At 44.3% G+C, this 16015-nt stretch overlaps 1 protein-coding gene across 1 annotated transcript in view; it reads left to right on the forward strand.

The window, feature by feature from the left end:
- The window catches only part of xrcc2 (X-ray repair complementing defective repair in Chinese hamster cells 2), a 151712-nt gene that overhangs the window by 120456 nt on the left and 15241 nt on the right, over nt 1–16015 (forward strand). The window contains exon 4 of the mRNA XM_073054923.1: nt 14448–14514. Coding sequence (XP_072911024.1) covers nt 14448–14514 — 67 coding nt within the window. The remainder of the gene's footprint in view (nt 1–14447; nt 14515–16015) is intronic.

The following is a 16015-nucleotide window of genomic DNA, read 5'->3' on the forward strand; positions in this document are numbered from 1 at the left end:
AGTCATGTTCCCAGGGTAGGAGAACCCAGACATGTCAGGCATAGATTTAAATGAGAGGAGGAAGATTTAACAGGAACCTGAGGGGCAACATTCTCACAAAGGGTGATGTGTATATGGAACTAACTGCCAGAGGAAGTGGCAGTGGTGGGTACAAGACAGGTATGTGCACAGGAAAGTTTTAAAGGGATGTGGGCGAAAAGCATACAAAATGGACGAGCTCAGATGTGCAAATTCGTCAGCATAAACAAGCCAGACCAAGGGGCATGTTTAGTGCTGTATCACTCGATGATTCTACATGGTCAAGAATGGAAGAAAAACAAAGTGAGAAGATGACATAAAATTGTGAAGTGCGTTGACAGGGTCAATGCAGGGAAAATATTCCCACTTGTGGGAAGAGCCTAACAAGCAGCCATCAATATAAAATAGCCGGTAACAAACGCAGAGCGGTGGAGTGTCTCTCACCAGAGTGGTGAGAACATGGAGCTCCCTACATGGTCATCAGCAATGGTGACCATAGCTACAAGAATGTGTGAAGAGATTGGTCATTCTGCAGCAAATGACTCGTCTCCTTGCCGTGCCAAGGCTGTCATGCCATGTAAACAAATTAAATAAACTTCACAACATATGCCAGTGATATAAAAGTTCTTTGGCATCCACATCACCTCACCTAGTCTATTCCCACTGATGCAGTGATCAGGAGGGACCAGCTGCACGTTTACTTCCATAGGTTTCTGAGAAGATGTGGCATGGCCACATGAATTCTCTTGAACTTCCATAGATACTACAGGAAGTATGATGACAGGTTGCCGGGTAGTGTAACTGCTCTGCTCTTGACCAACTGCGGAATCTGCAGAGTGTAGTAAACGCAGTCCATCTTCACAGTGCCTTTCTTCAGAAAGGCCAATAGTTTTGTCAAGGATGCCTGTGACCCTTGGCTATTTCCTTTTCTCTCTTCTACCTCCTGGGAGAAGATACAGGAACTTGAAGGCCTGGGTACCCAGACTCAAGAAGAGATTCTTCCCCATTGCTATCAGACTTCTCAACTAGTCACCTCATTGATGGCCCATTCCTGGTGGTGCTGCCACATTCTCTTAATTCTACCTCACTTGGTTATTCCACTATTTTCTCTTTAGAATTTCTTTTTACAAGATTTCAGATTGCACTACTATCCTTGAACCATTGTATGCTGTATTTATTATTACTGTGTGTGCATTTGTTTCTGTGCTTCATGAGAACAGGGTTTCATTGTATCCTGCTTATAGAATCAAGGACCAAGGATCAGCTTTATTAGCCATATACATTCACATGTATTGGCCAGGGCATGACATGCAACAAAAATAGAAACATTCAACAATTGTAAAGAATTATATAAAATTAATTTCAGGTTTCTGAACAGACAATGAACTAACCCACAACTACCTCACTATTTTTTGTAATAATCTATTAAACCAGTTGTTTGGAATGAAATGACCTTGCCTGGTGTCTCAGGGCTGGGTGTGTCTGCACCCCCGTTACTCCCCCTGCCCCTGACACTCCTTCTCTGCCACCTGTCCCACAGCTCTCCCGTAGCACCCCACTGTCACCATTCCCAATAACCTCTGCTCCTGCCAGATTTACAAACTAACTCTGCACTCACATTTACAAATACTGTACTGTGCAAAAGACTTAGGCACCCCAGATATATATATATATATATATATATATTGTATATAATGTTTTATGTATTAAGCTGTGCTGTAGAAAGTCCACAAAGAGCAGTGACTGGTTTGAGGCAAAGTCCAACATCCTGACTCCTGTCATCGAAGCCAAGCGTGCAGCTCTCACAGAGTACAAGCGCTCACCATCCAACCAAACATTCCAGGCTCTTTGAGCTGCTAGAAGCAAAGTGCAACAGACTGCAAGGCAGTGTGCAAATGAGTACTGGCTCCAGCTCAGTGAGGACGTTCAGACAGCAGCTGTGACAGGCAACATCAGATCGATGTGTGATGGTATCAAGAAGGCCCTTGGCCCATCGCAGAGCAAGACAACACCCCTGAAGTCATCCAGCGGTGAAATAATCACCGATAAAAGCAAGCAGATGGAATGCTGGGTAGAACACTACTCTGAGCTCTACTCGAGGGAAAATGTTGTTGTTAGCTTAGCCACTGATACCATTGATTGTCTACCAGTCATGGATGAACTCGACTCCGTACCGACCAGTGAGGACCTCAGCGAGGCAATTGACAGTCTGGCCCCAGGGAAAGCTCCTGGCAATGATGGGATTCCTCCAGACCTGATCAAACACTGCAAGAGCTCACTCCTCCAACCTTGACACAAGGTCCTCTGTCAGTGCTGGAAGGAAGGAGCCATACCACAGGATATGCGCAACTCCAAAATCGTCACTTTGTACAAGAACAAGGGTGATAGGAGCAACTGCAACAACTACAGGGGTATCTCCCTCCTGAGTATTGTCCGCAAAGTCTTTGCTCGTATAGCTCTGGCACGTCTACAAACTCTGGCAGAACGAGTCTACCGAGTCCCAATGTGGTTTTCGCGCAAGGTCAACTGTCGACATGATTTTCTCACTCCATCAACTCCAAGAGAAATGCAAGGAACAACAGAAACCCCTCTATGTCACTTTCATCGACTCGACCAAGGTATTCGACGTTGTCAGCAGGGACGGGCTCTTTCAGATTCTCATTAAGATCGGCTGTTCCCCAAAACTCCAAAGTATCATCAAGCCATTCCATGACGGCGTGAGGGCTACTGTTCAGCACGATGACAGCTCATCAGAACGCTTCGCTATTCATAGTGGAGTCAAACAAGGATCCATGTTGGCACATTCTTCTCTATGCTATTGAAGTACGTGTTTGGGACTTTGACAGAAGGCATCTACATGCACACCAGGTCTGATGGGCAGCTGTTCAACCCTGTGCGCCTGAGAGCAAGAACAAGGCTGCGAAAGATCTTAATACGTGACATGCTCTTTGCCGATGACGCTGCTATAACCTTGCACACCAAACAGCAACTACAAACTCTCATGGACCGCTTCTCTAAGGCATGCAAGGACTTTGGGCTTACCATCAGCCTAAAGAAAACAAATATCTTTGCCCAGAACATAGTGGGGACACCAGTCATTACCATCAACAATTACAATCTATGGCCCACGAGTTCTCATACGTGGGGCGACACTCTCTCCCTCGTTGCTGAAATCAATAGGCGTATCGGCAAAGCAACATCGATCCTTGCTCGACTCTCCTCGCGGGTCTGGGAGAATCCGAAACTCGCTACAAAGACCAAGACTGCCTTGTACAATGCATGCGTTATCAGCACCCTCCTGTATGGTAGCGAGACTTGGACCATCTACTCCAAACGGGAGAGGAAACTCAATAGTTCTCACCTGCGTAGCCTTCGCCACATCCTTGGCATCACCTGGAGAGACAAAGTCCCAAACTCTGAGGTCCTCTCCCGCGCTGGACTTCTCACAATGTTCACGCTTTTAAGACAACACAGACTGCGCTGGCTGGGCCACATCCATCGTATGAATGATGGTAGACTGCCAAAGGACATCCTCTATGGAGAACTAGCAACAGGCAAGAGGAACATTGGTAGACCCCCAATTTCACTTCAAGGACCTCTGCAAGCGCGGCATGAAAATCAACACAGAGTGCCGGGAGGATACAGCGGATGACCGCAACAAATGGCGATGTACTCTTCAGCAACACCTAGAGCGAGGTGAAAGAGTGATCCTGGGTCAGTTTGAGGAGCGGAGAGCACAGCGGACAACAATTCCACGACTCCCTATACATGCAGCAGCCATGGCAGAGCCTGCCGTTCCAGGATCGGCCTCAACAGCCAGTCGACGCTGCTCAACAAACCAGTGACTACCAGAGGCGTAGAACCCATGATCAACCACGACCGACGGAGGCCACAATAACAACACCAACAACTGTGCTGTCATGACAAAACAAAAAATTCCACAACATATGCCAGTGATATTAAGCCTGATTCTGATTTTAAATTTAAGTTACCTGACAACAAACTAGCCTAATCTACTAAGAAAGACAAAACTGGTAATCTGGCAGTCTGCTTGACTGGTACCCATCAACCTCCTTAAATATTCATTCCCTCCACCACCATCATAAAATGGCCACAGTGTGTACTATCGATAAAATGCATTCAGGCTACCCTGACAGCGCCGCTTAAACCTGTGGCCTCCACCAGCAAAGAGAACAAGAGCTGCAGGCTCAAAGGAACACCTTCAACTTCGTGACGGCTTTGAGGACAAGTTTGCGGATGATACAAATATACATGGAGAGGTAGGTAGCGCTGAGGAAGCAATGCGATTACAGCAGGACTGAATATCGGTAACACTGACAGGAAATGATAAAGTAGAGGTGGTGGGGTGGGTTAATGGGGTGAGGTGTCAATCAGCTTGGTGGAACTAACTGGTTTTGAGTCTGGATGCTGTGTAGTTTCTTCCTGTATGACAAGCAGTCCACAAACAGAGTGAGTGGAATCCACCATGATGTTGCTGGCCTTTTTTCTGGCACCTTTCTGTATATTTGTGCTTAATGCTGGGTGAGCTGGTGCCTTAGGGATGTGCCATGAGGAATTTGGAACTAGAAGCTACAGAAAGTGGTAAAATTCCTCAACTCCTTCTTGGGTACTAGACTCTAGTATCCAGGACATCTTCAAGGAGCAGTGCCTCAGAAAAGCGGCTTCCATCATCAAAGACCCCCACCACCCAGGACGTGCCCTCTTCTCATCATTGCCACCTGGTAGGAGGTGCAGAAGCCTGAAGGCACACACTCAGAGAATCAGGAACTACTTCTATCCCTCTGCCATCTGATTCCTAAATGGACATCAAAACTATGAGCACTACCTCACTTTTCGGGAATGCCAACCACTCTCAAATTGGATCTCCACCACCGATTTTCGAGGTCATCTAGTTTCCCCTTCAGAAATGCGTTTTCGTTCTGCAATGGCGGCTTCTGCGCTCACCAGTCGGTCACTATTCAGGCCATCTTCAACCTCACGAATGCGTTCGTCGTGCGACTCGTAATAAGACATAATTTGTTGCATGGTAGCATTCACTGGTGACAAAGCATCTTCACGTTCTCTTTTTGGGGCAGAATGCCCTAAACCGCTTGCGTCACATCAGTAAGAAGTTCTAAACGAAGCCTCTCTGCGTCATCAGGTAGCACAGGTCCAGCACCGCGCAACGGCACCATTACCGTAACATCAGCTTTCTTGCGCGAGGCTTCACTATCTTTTTCCCCAGTTTTACTTCGAAGGTGCATTTTATTTGCTATTTCAGTGTTCAGCAACATCCCGGGTTGTTCAGTATGTTAAATATTCAGTTATCTCAAGCATACGGCAAAGATAAACAGGTAGATTTTCAATAAAAATCACACGCACCCACTCACTCCATGCTCAACCCGGAAGTCCCCTACCTCACGTTTTTTTTGTTTCTATTTTTGCACTATTTTTAATTCAATTATTTAATGTACATAAATTTACATTTTTTCCTATGTTATCATAGAAACACAGAAAACCTACAGCACAATACAGGTCCTTCGGCCCACAAAGATTGTGCTGAACATGTCCCTACCTTGGAAATGATTAGATTTCCCCATAGCTGTCTATTTTTCTAAGCTCCATGTACCTATCCAAAAGTCTCTTAAAAGACCCTATCGTATCCACCTCCACCACCGTCACCGGCAGCCCATTCCACGCACTCACCACTCTCTGAGTAAAAAAAACTTACCCCTGACATCTCCTCTGTACCTACTCCCCAGCACCTTAAACCTGTGTCCTCTTGTGGCAACCATTTCAGCCTGGGAAAAGCCTCTGACTATCCACACGATCAATGCCTCTCATCATTTTACACACCTCTATCAGGTCACCTCTCGTCCTCCGTTGCTCCAAGGAGAAAAGGTTGAATTCACTCAACCTGTTTTCATAAGGCATGCTCCCCAATCCAGGCAACATCCTTATAAATCTCCTCTGCACCCTTTCTTTGGCTTCCACATTCTTCCTGTAGTGAGGCAACCAGAACTGAGCACAGTACTCCAAGTGGGGTCTGACCAGGGTCTTATATAGCTGCAACATTACCTCTCGGCTCCTAAATTCAATTCCACAATTAATGAAGGCCAGTACACCGTATGCCTTCCAAATCACGGCGTCAACCTGCGCAGTTACTTTGAGCATCCTATGGACTCGGACCCCAAGATCCCTCTGATCCTCCACACTGTATTGTACTTCTGCCACAAAGTAAACAAATTTTACAATGTAGGTTGATAGGTTCTTGATTAGTAAGGGTGTCAATGATTACAAGGAGAAGGCAGGAGAATGGGGTTGAGAAGGATAACAGCCTTAATGGGCAGAATGGCTTAATTCTGCTCCTATATTTTATCATTTTAAGGTCCTGTTGTAATTTGGGAGGTGCTGTTGAAGAAATCTTGGCAACACGCTGTATTACATTTTATAGTTGTTATGCAGTGCAGCTACAGTGTGCCAATGTTGGAGGGAGTGAATGTTAAAAGTGGTGGGCAGGACGCCAATATAGCAGACTGCTTTGTCTTGGCTGGAGCCGAGCTTCTCAAGTGTTGGTAGAACTGTTCTCAGCTATGCAAGTTGTGGAGTATTTTATCACAATCCTGCTTTGACTTTTGCAGATGTCGAAAGGTCCATGAGCCAGTCCTCATTAGGGGATCGGAGCCGGAGAGAGTCAGTAAATATAAATTCCTTGTCGTTATCATAACCTAAGATCTGCCCTGGGACTACTACGTAAGTACCATAACAAAGAAGACCATCCATTCTTCTCTCTACTACCATCGGGAAGGAGGTATAAGAGCCTTTGGCCCCATACCACCAGGTTCAGGAACAGTTATTACCCTACAACCATCAGGCTCCGAAACCAACATGGATAACTTCACTCACCTCAACTCTGAACCGATTCCACAACCGACAGACTCAGTTTCAAGGAATCTACAACTCATGTTCTAAGTGTTATTTATTTATCTTTTCTTTTTATTTACATAGTTTGTGATCTTTTGCACATTGTTTGTCAGTCTTTGCTTATGTATAATTTTCATAAATTCTATTGTATTTATTTCCTGTAAGTAAATGAATCTCAAAGTAGAATGTTGTGACATGTGTGTACTTTGGTAATAAATTTACTTTGACTTTGACTTTGAATTGGCTTTGAGAAAAACAGGAGGTGAGCAACTTGATCCAGGATATCCAGGCTCTGAATCCGATTGTAGTTCCGGTAGCTCAACCATTTGAGTACCGGGTCAATGATGGCTCTCTCCAGATGTTGACAGTAGGGGATCTAGCAATGGGATTTGCAACTGCATCTTTCGAGTTCTCATTGGAGGTGGCATTTATTTGCTCACTTGTCAACCCAAGTCTACAGAACCATGGTATTTGATTCTTGATCAAAATATAACTTCTGGAATTTCCTTGAGTAGCAACTCATGTCTGAATGTCGTCCGAGCAATAATGGGTACTAATTGCTTTATGATCTGCAGAAGTCAGAAATTTCTGGAAAAATTATCAGCAAATCTGCCATCATCTGTGAAGAGTGAAACATAAACATGTCAGAAAACACTTCTTCATCGGAAACCTTTGCATCCCAAACAGCAAGAGCAAGTCTAACTTGTCCTGATGCAACATTTTTTACCTGATGCCTTTTCTCCCACAGATGTGGCTCGACCCATTGAATTCCTCTGGCAGATTCTCGCTTTAATTTATATGTCTGGTAAAACATCATCTACCTGAAAAGTGTATTCTAATTTACTGAACATTTCCTGTTTTTATCTCAGGCTTCCAGCAACAGCAGAATTTTATTTTTCTTTCCCTTTCCTCGATCTCTGCACCTGATTCAACTGTGAATTTGTCCACTATTGATTTACAATTCAGTCTTAGATCTCATCCTATTAATTTTATGAACCTCCAGCTTCTTTGAATAAAGTGGTTTCTTTAAGCATTCCAGCCTTAGATCACAATGATCCTCATTGCTGTAGCCATTATCATCATACAGAAATTTTATCAGGTGGAGCAGACTGTATGTAGAAATCTAAATCTAGCAGGAGCTATCAGATTCACTGATCTGATCAAAACTTGCTCCATTGTGTTTTTAGTGCAGTCAGTTTGCAAAGACTGAGGCAAATTGAATCTTGATCTGAATATAACCTCTAAACTTTACTTGAGCAACAAACAATGGAGGCATCACGGTGGTGCAGCAGTTAGTGTGACGTTTTTAAAGCTCAGGGCATCGAAGTTCAGAGTTCAATTCCAGTGCCGCCTGTGGGAGTTCGTACGTTCTCCTCATGACCACATGGGTTTTCTCCGGGTGCTCGGGTTGTCTCGGTCCAAAGATGTACCAGTTATTAGGTTCATTGGTAAATTGTCCTGTGATTAGGCCTGGGTTAAGTAGGTGGGTAGCTGGGCAGCGCGGCTCTTTGGGCCGGAAGGGCCTTTTTCGCACTGTATTGCTAAATAAATAAACATGCTGGTGGAGGTCTGTAAGTCGAGCGGTTTCTAGGGAGGAGAAAGAAATTGTCAACATCTTAGTCGAGACCCTGCATCAGGACTGGAGTGGAGAGGCAAGATAGCCGGTATTAAGTGGAGAGGGGAAGTGGTGAGACAGGAGTCTGAGGTGAGTGGTGGACTAAGGAGGGATGAAAGATGACGGGCAGGTTAAGCCAGCTAAGGGAGGGCATGGTGTTGGGAGACCTAGGCAGCGTGATAGATGAAGATGGACAAATGAAGAAAAGTGAGAGGTAGATGGAGTAAAGTGGGAAGAGGAGTGAGTGAAAGTTGTAAAAGGTACTCGTCAGCTCTACAGCTTATAAACTTGTATTCTGCTCATTTGCATTGGTTATTAGAAGGTTTTTAGTTGTTCTACATATTGCCCCAAACTAAATTCATGCAATGGCTTTGAAACCATTTCTTGTCCCTTTTCATCAGGGTTCGATTCCAGCCACCGTCTGTAAGGAGATAGGACGTTCTCCCTGTGACCAGTTGCTCAAGCTTCCTCCCACATTCTATGGTCAGAGTTGGGGTTAATGAGTTGTGGGCATGTTATGTGGCACTGGAGGTGTGGCATGCTGATTTTAGTTGATGCAAAACGATGCATTTTGTTGTGGGTTTCAAAGTACATGTGACCAGTACAGCTAATCTTCTAAAATAAATCTCTTTAAACTTCTAATAACCCTGTCCAACCACCAAGAAGTACAGAGGGACAGGATAGTTTATTTTTCCTGGTGGGGAAACTATCTGGTTTCTGTTTGGCAGTTTGTGTTGTCAATGGTGGCTCTCTCCAGATGTTGATGATGGAGCATCCAGCAATGGTCAAGCTGGCAATTTACATGCACTAAATGTTGTCCTGTTATTTTAAATAAAAATGAGAAATGTTGCTCAAAGGGTAAGGCTGAAAGCATAAGCAGAAAAACAGAAACAAGGTTTCAGGTTGAAGGATTTGACAAGAGTTTAACTTTAAATTTCTTGAGTTTCTAGTGAAATTTTCTTTTGTTGGAAATGGTAGTTGTTCACTCTCTTGTTAACCCTGTTGAGGAAGGAGAGAGAAAGAGAGAGAGAAGAGAATGAATAAGAAAGAAAGTAAATTGTGGTCATGGTTCCATGAATTTCTCTCTGCTTTCTCTCTGCCGAAACAAAGGCAGTGATGAATCAGCACACAGGAGGGAGATCGAAAATCTGGCTGAGTGGTGCCACAGCAACAACCTCTCACTCAATGTCAGCAAGACCAAGGAGCTGATTAATGACTTCAGGAAGGGGAAACCAGAAGTTCATGAACCAGTCCTCATTGGAGGAAGTGGAGAGGGTTATCAACTTTAAATTCCTCAGTGTTATAATTTCAGGTCTGTCCTGGGTTCAGCACATGTGACATTATGAAGAAAGCAGGATAGCACCTCTACTTCCTTAGAAGTATGTGAAGATTCAACATAGAAACATAGAAAATAGGTGCAGGAGTAGGCCATTCGGCCCTTCGAGCCTGCACTGCCATTCAGTATGATCATGGCTGATCATCCAACTCAGAACCCTGTACCTGCTTTCTCTCCATACCCCCTGATCCCTTTAGCCACAAGGGCCATATCTAACTTCCTCTTAAATATAGCCAATGAACCGGCCTCAACTGTTTCCTGTGGCAGACAATTCCACAGATTCACCACTCTCTGTGTGAAGAAGTTTTTCCTCATCTCGGTCCTAACAGGCTTCCCCTTTATCCTTAAACTGTGACCCCTTGTTCTGGACTTCCCCAACATCGGAAACAATCTTCCTGCATCTAGCCTGTCCAATCCCTTTAGAATTTTATATGTTTCAATAAGATCCCCCCTCAATCTTCTAAATTTCAGTGAGTATAAGCCTAGTCGATCCAGCCTTTCTTCATATGAAAGTCCTGCCATCCCAGGAATCAATCTGGTGAACCTTCTCTGTACTCCCTCTATGGCAAGAATGTCTTTCCTCAGATTAGGGGACCAAAACTGCACACAATATTCTAGGTGCGGTCTCACCAAGGCCTTGTACAACTGCAGTAGAACCTTCCTGCTCCTGTACTCAAATCCTTTTGCTATGAATGCCAACATACCATTCGCCTTTTTCACCGCCTGCTGTACCTGCATGCCCATCTTCAATGACTGGTGTACAATGACACCCAGGTCTCGTTGCATCTCCCCTTTTCCTAATCAGCCACCGTTCAGATAATAATCTGTTTTCCTGTTCCTGCAACCAAAGTGGATAACTTCACATTTATCCACATTAAATTGCATCTGCCATGAATTTGCCCACTCACCTAACCTATTCATGTCACCCTGCATCCTCTTAGCATCCTCCTCACAGCTAACACCGCCGCCCAGCTTCGTGTCATCTGCAAACTTGGAGATGCTGCATTTAATTCCCTCGTCTAAATCATTAATATATATTGTAAACAACTGGGGTCCCAGCACTGAGCCTTGCGGTACCCCACTAGTCACTGCCTGCCATTCTGAAATGGTCCCGTTTACTCCCACTCTTTGTTTCCTGTCTGCCAACCAATTCTCTATCCACATCAATACCATACCCCCAATACCGTGTGCTTTAAGTTTGCACACTAATCTCCTGTGTGGGACCTTGTCAAAAGCCTTTTGAAAATCTAAATATACCACATCCACTGGCTCTCCCCTATCCACTCTACTAGTTACATCTTCAAAAAATTCTATAAGATTCGTCAGACATGATTTTCCTTTCACAAATCCATGCTGACTTTGTCTGATGATTTCACCTCTTTCCAAATGTGCTGTTATCACATCTTTGATAACCAACTCTAGCATTTTCCCCACCACCGATGTCAGACTAACCGGTCTATAATTCCCCGGTTTCTCTCTCCCTCCTTTTTTAAAAAGTGGGGTTACATTAGCCACCCTCCAATCCTCAGGAACTTATCCAGAATCTAAGGAGTTTTGAAAAATTATCACTAATGCATCCACTATTTCTTGGGCTACTTCCTTAAGCACTCTGGGATGCAGACCATCTGGCCCTGGGGATTTATCTGCCTTTAATCCCTTCAATTTACCTAACACCACTTCCCTACTAACATGTATTTCCCTCAGTTCCTCCATCTCACTAGACCCTCGGTCCCTTACTATTTCCGGAAGATTATTTATGTCCTCCTTAATGAAGACAGAACCAAAGTAGTTATTCAATTGGTCTGCCATGTCTTTGTTCCCTATGATCAATTCACTTGTTTCTGACTGTAAAGGACCTACATTTGTCTTGACCAATCTTTTTCTTTTCACGTTTCTATAAAAGCTTTTGCAGTCAGTTTTTATGTTCCCTGCCAGCTTTCTCTCATAATCTTTTTTCCCTTTCCTAATTAAGCCCTTTGTTCTCCTCTGCTGGTCTCTGAATTTCTCCCAGTCCTCAGGTGTGCCGCTTTTTTTTACTAATTTATATGTTTCTTCTTTGGACTTGATACTATCCCTAATTTCCCTTGTCAGCCACGGGTGCACTACCTTCCCTGGTTTATTCTTTTGCCAAACTGGGATGAACAATTGTTGTAGTTCATCCATGCGATCTTTAAATGCTTGCCATTGCATATCCACCGTCAACCCTTTAAGTATCATTTGCCAGTCTATCTTAGCTAATTCACGTCTCATACCTTCAAAGTTACCCTTCTTTAAGTTCAGAACCTTTGTTTCTGAATTAACTATGTCACTCTCCATCTTAATGAAGAATTCCACCATATTATGGTCACTCTTACCCAAGGGGCCTCGCACGACAAGATTGCTAACTAACCCTTCCTCATTGCTCAATACCCAATCTAGAATGGCCTGCTCTCTAGTTGGTTCCTCGACATGTTGGTTCAGAAAACCATCCTGCATACATTCCAAGAAATCCTCTTCCTCAGCACCCTTACCAATTTGGTTCACCCAATCTATATGTAGATTGAAGTCACCCATTATAACTACTGTTCCTTTATTGCACACATTTCTAATTTCCTGTTTAATGCCATCCCCAACCTCACTACTACTGTTAGGTGGCCTGTACACAACTCCCACCAGCGTTTTCTGCCCCTTAGTGTTATGCAGCTCTACCCATATCGATTCCACATCCTCCAGGCTAATGTCCTTCCTTTCTATTGCGTTAATCTCCTCTCTAACCAGCAATGCTACCCCACCTCCTTTTCTTTCCTGTCTATCCCTCCTGAATATTGAATATCCCTGGATGTTGAGCTCCCATCCTTGGTCACCCTGGAGCCACGTCTCTGTGATCCCAACTATATCATATTCATTAATAACTATCTGCACATTCAATTCATCCACCTTGTTACGAATGCTCCTCGCATTGACACACAAAGCCTTCAGGCTTGTTTTTACAACACTCTTAGCCCTTATACAATTATGTTGAAAAGTGGCTCTTTTTGCTTTTTGCCCTGGATTTGCCTGCCTGCCACTTTTACTTTTCACCTTACTACTTTTTGCTTCTACCCTCATTTTACACCCCTCTGTCTCTCTGCACTTGTTCCCATCCCCCTGCCACATTAGTTTAAAGCCTCCTGAACAGCAGTAGCAAACGCTCCCCCTAGGACATTGGTTCCAGTCCAGCCTAGGTGCAGACCGTCCTGTTTATACCTGTCCCACCTCCCCCAGAACTGGTTCCAATGCCCCAGAAACTTGAATCCCTCCCCCTTGCACCATTTTTCAAGCCACGTATTCATCTGAAATATCCTCCTATTTCTACTCTGACTAGCACGTGGCACTGGTAGTAATCCAGAGATTATTACCTTTGTGGTCCTACTTTTTAGTTTATCTCCTAACTCCCTAAATTCACCTTGTAGGACCTCATCCTATTTTTTACCTATATTGTTGGTACCTATGTGCACCACGACCACTGGCTGTTCACCCTCCCATTCCAGAATGTCCTGCAGCCACTCAGAGACATCCTTGACCCTTGCACCAGGGAGGCAACATACCATCCTGGAGTCTCGTTTGCGGCCGCAGAAACGCCTATCTATTCCCCTTACAATCGAATCCCCTATCACTATAGCTCTCCCACTCCTTTTCCTTCCCTCCTGTGTCGCAGAGCCACCCATGGTGCAATGAACTCGGCTGCTGCTGCCTTCCCCTGATGAGACATCTCCCCCAACAGTATCCAAAACAGTATATCTGTTTAGGAGGGAGATGACCTCAGGGGACTCCTGCACTACCTGCCTACTGCTACGCTGTCTAGTGGCCACCCCTTCCCTTTCTGCCTGTGTAGCCTTTACCTGCGGTGTGGCCATCTCACTGAATGTGCTATGTCACCTAAAATTCTGATACACTTCTAGAGATGTGTGGTGGAGAGTATAGTGGATGGTTTGCATCACAGTCTGGTATGGAAATACCAGTGCCCTTGAAAAGAAGAGCCTACAAAAAGCAGTGGAGACAGACCAGTCCATCACGGGTAAAGCCCATCCCACCATTAAGCACATCTACACAGAGCTCCATCGCAGGAAAGCAGCATCCATCATCGAGAATCCCCACCATCCAGGCCATGCTGTCTTCTCACTGCTGCCAACAGGAAAAAGGTACAGGAGTCTCAGGACTCACACCACCAGGTTCAGGAACAGTTACTACCCCTCAAACATCAGGCTCTTGAACTTCACTCACCCCATCACTGAAATGCTCCCACAAACTACGGAGTCACTTTCAAAGACTCTTCATCTCATGTTCTCAATACTTACTGCTTATTTATTAATTTTATTATTATTTCTGTTTTATTTTTTGTATTTGCATATTGGTTATTTATCCATCCTGTTGGGGGCGGTCTTCAATAATTCTATTGTGCTTGTTGTGTTTGCCTGCAAGAAAATGAACCTTAGGTTGTATATAGTGACATTTGAAATTTAAACTTTGAATTGTGGAGCAGATTCAATGGATCAAATAGCCTAATTCTGCTTCTCTGTTTTATGGTCGTCTTAGGGAAAACAGAACATTGTGGAAATACTCAGAAGGGCAGTCAGGAGCTTTGGAGAGAGAAACATCTGAAGTGAGTGATCTATCGTCACAACATTCTGAAACTGAAAATCAACATCCTTATTCCAGATTTGCATCTGCAGTGTTTTCTGTTTTTCAAAGCTGTTCTTTTATATTGGACCTCTAGTATACTGTCTCATGCCTCTATCCAACCGACATTCACAATTATAATAACAGATTGCTGGAGGGGAGGATCAAAAGCTAAATTAACCTTCATGCGTTTAGGAAGGCTTGATCTTTTTTTTTTGTTGACGATCACTTAATTGGCTGGTTTCTCTCATGAACATTTGGCCATAAAACCTGGGGATACTGGCAACACACAGCAGGTGTTCCACCAGCTGTCATAAGAAAGGACAGATTAAGGGTCCTTTGTGGACACTGGAAGATAATAAGCTGACTAATGTAAGTGAATCAAATAAAAAGGGACGGGAAGCAGGAGGAGAGACAGCAATGCCAGATTTTGCTATTAGGAAGGGAGGATGCACAGTAGCCCAAGCACAGGTAATGAATGAGGCACGGTCTGGATACAGAGGACGTCCCCATTTCTAACTGAGCTAGCTCCAGTGACCATACACCAACCTTACGTCCTCGTGCTTTCTCTGCAACTGGGATAGTCCTGCAACGCTCTGATAGAATGCCACTGAACTCAGCAGGCCAGGCAGCGTCGATGGGTGCTGAGTTCCTCCAGCATTTTGTGTGTGTTGCTCAGATTCCCAGCATCGGTAAATTTTCTCTTGTTTGTGATGTGATCTAAGTGACTTTGACCATGAAATGATCATTGGTATCAGGTGGAGTGATTTGAATATCTAAGAAACTGAACGTCTCCTTTTAAAGTTTATAGAGAATGGTGTGAGAAACAAAAAACATCCAGTGAGTGGCAGTTCTGTGGGCGAAAACGCTTTGTTAATGAGAAAACCCTCCTGATGAAGGGTTTTGGCCCGAAATGTCGTCACTACCTCCTCCCATAGATGCTGTCTGGCCTGCTGAGTTCTGCCAGCATTTTGTGTTTTTATTTATTTGTTAATGAGAGAGGTCAGAGGGGAATGTCCAGACTGGTTCAAGCTGATAGGAAGGTGACAGTAACTCAAATAACCACACCTTACAACAGAGGTGTGCGGAAGAGCATCTCTGTATGCACAACACATCAAAACTTGAAGTGGATGGACTACAGCAGCAGAAGATCACAAACATGCACTCACTGAGCACTTTATTAGTTTTAGGAGGTATCTAATAAAGTGGCCACTGTGTGTATATACCATTTATATACTACCTTGAGGTTCATTTTCTTGCAGGCATTCACAGTAGAACAGAAAAATACAATAGAAATGAAAACTACACACAAGGACTGACAAACAAGCAATGTGCCAAAAAGACAAACTGTGTGATCGCCTCCCTCTGGTGCTCTTCCCTTTCCTTTCTTCCGTGCCTTCTGTCTCTTTCACTAATCAACTTCCCAGCTCTTTGCTTCATCCCTCCCACTTCAGGTTTCACCACCACATTGTGTTTCTCTCCCT

The sequence above is a fragment of the Hemitrygon akajei genome, chromosome 8 (assembly GCF_048418815.1).
Source record: "Hemitrygon akajei chromosome 8, sHemAka1.3, whole genome shotgun sequence".
NCBI lineage: Eukaryota > Metazoa > Chordata > Chondrichthyes > Myliobatiformes > Dasyatidae > Hemitrygon > Hemitrygon akajei.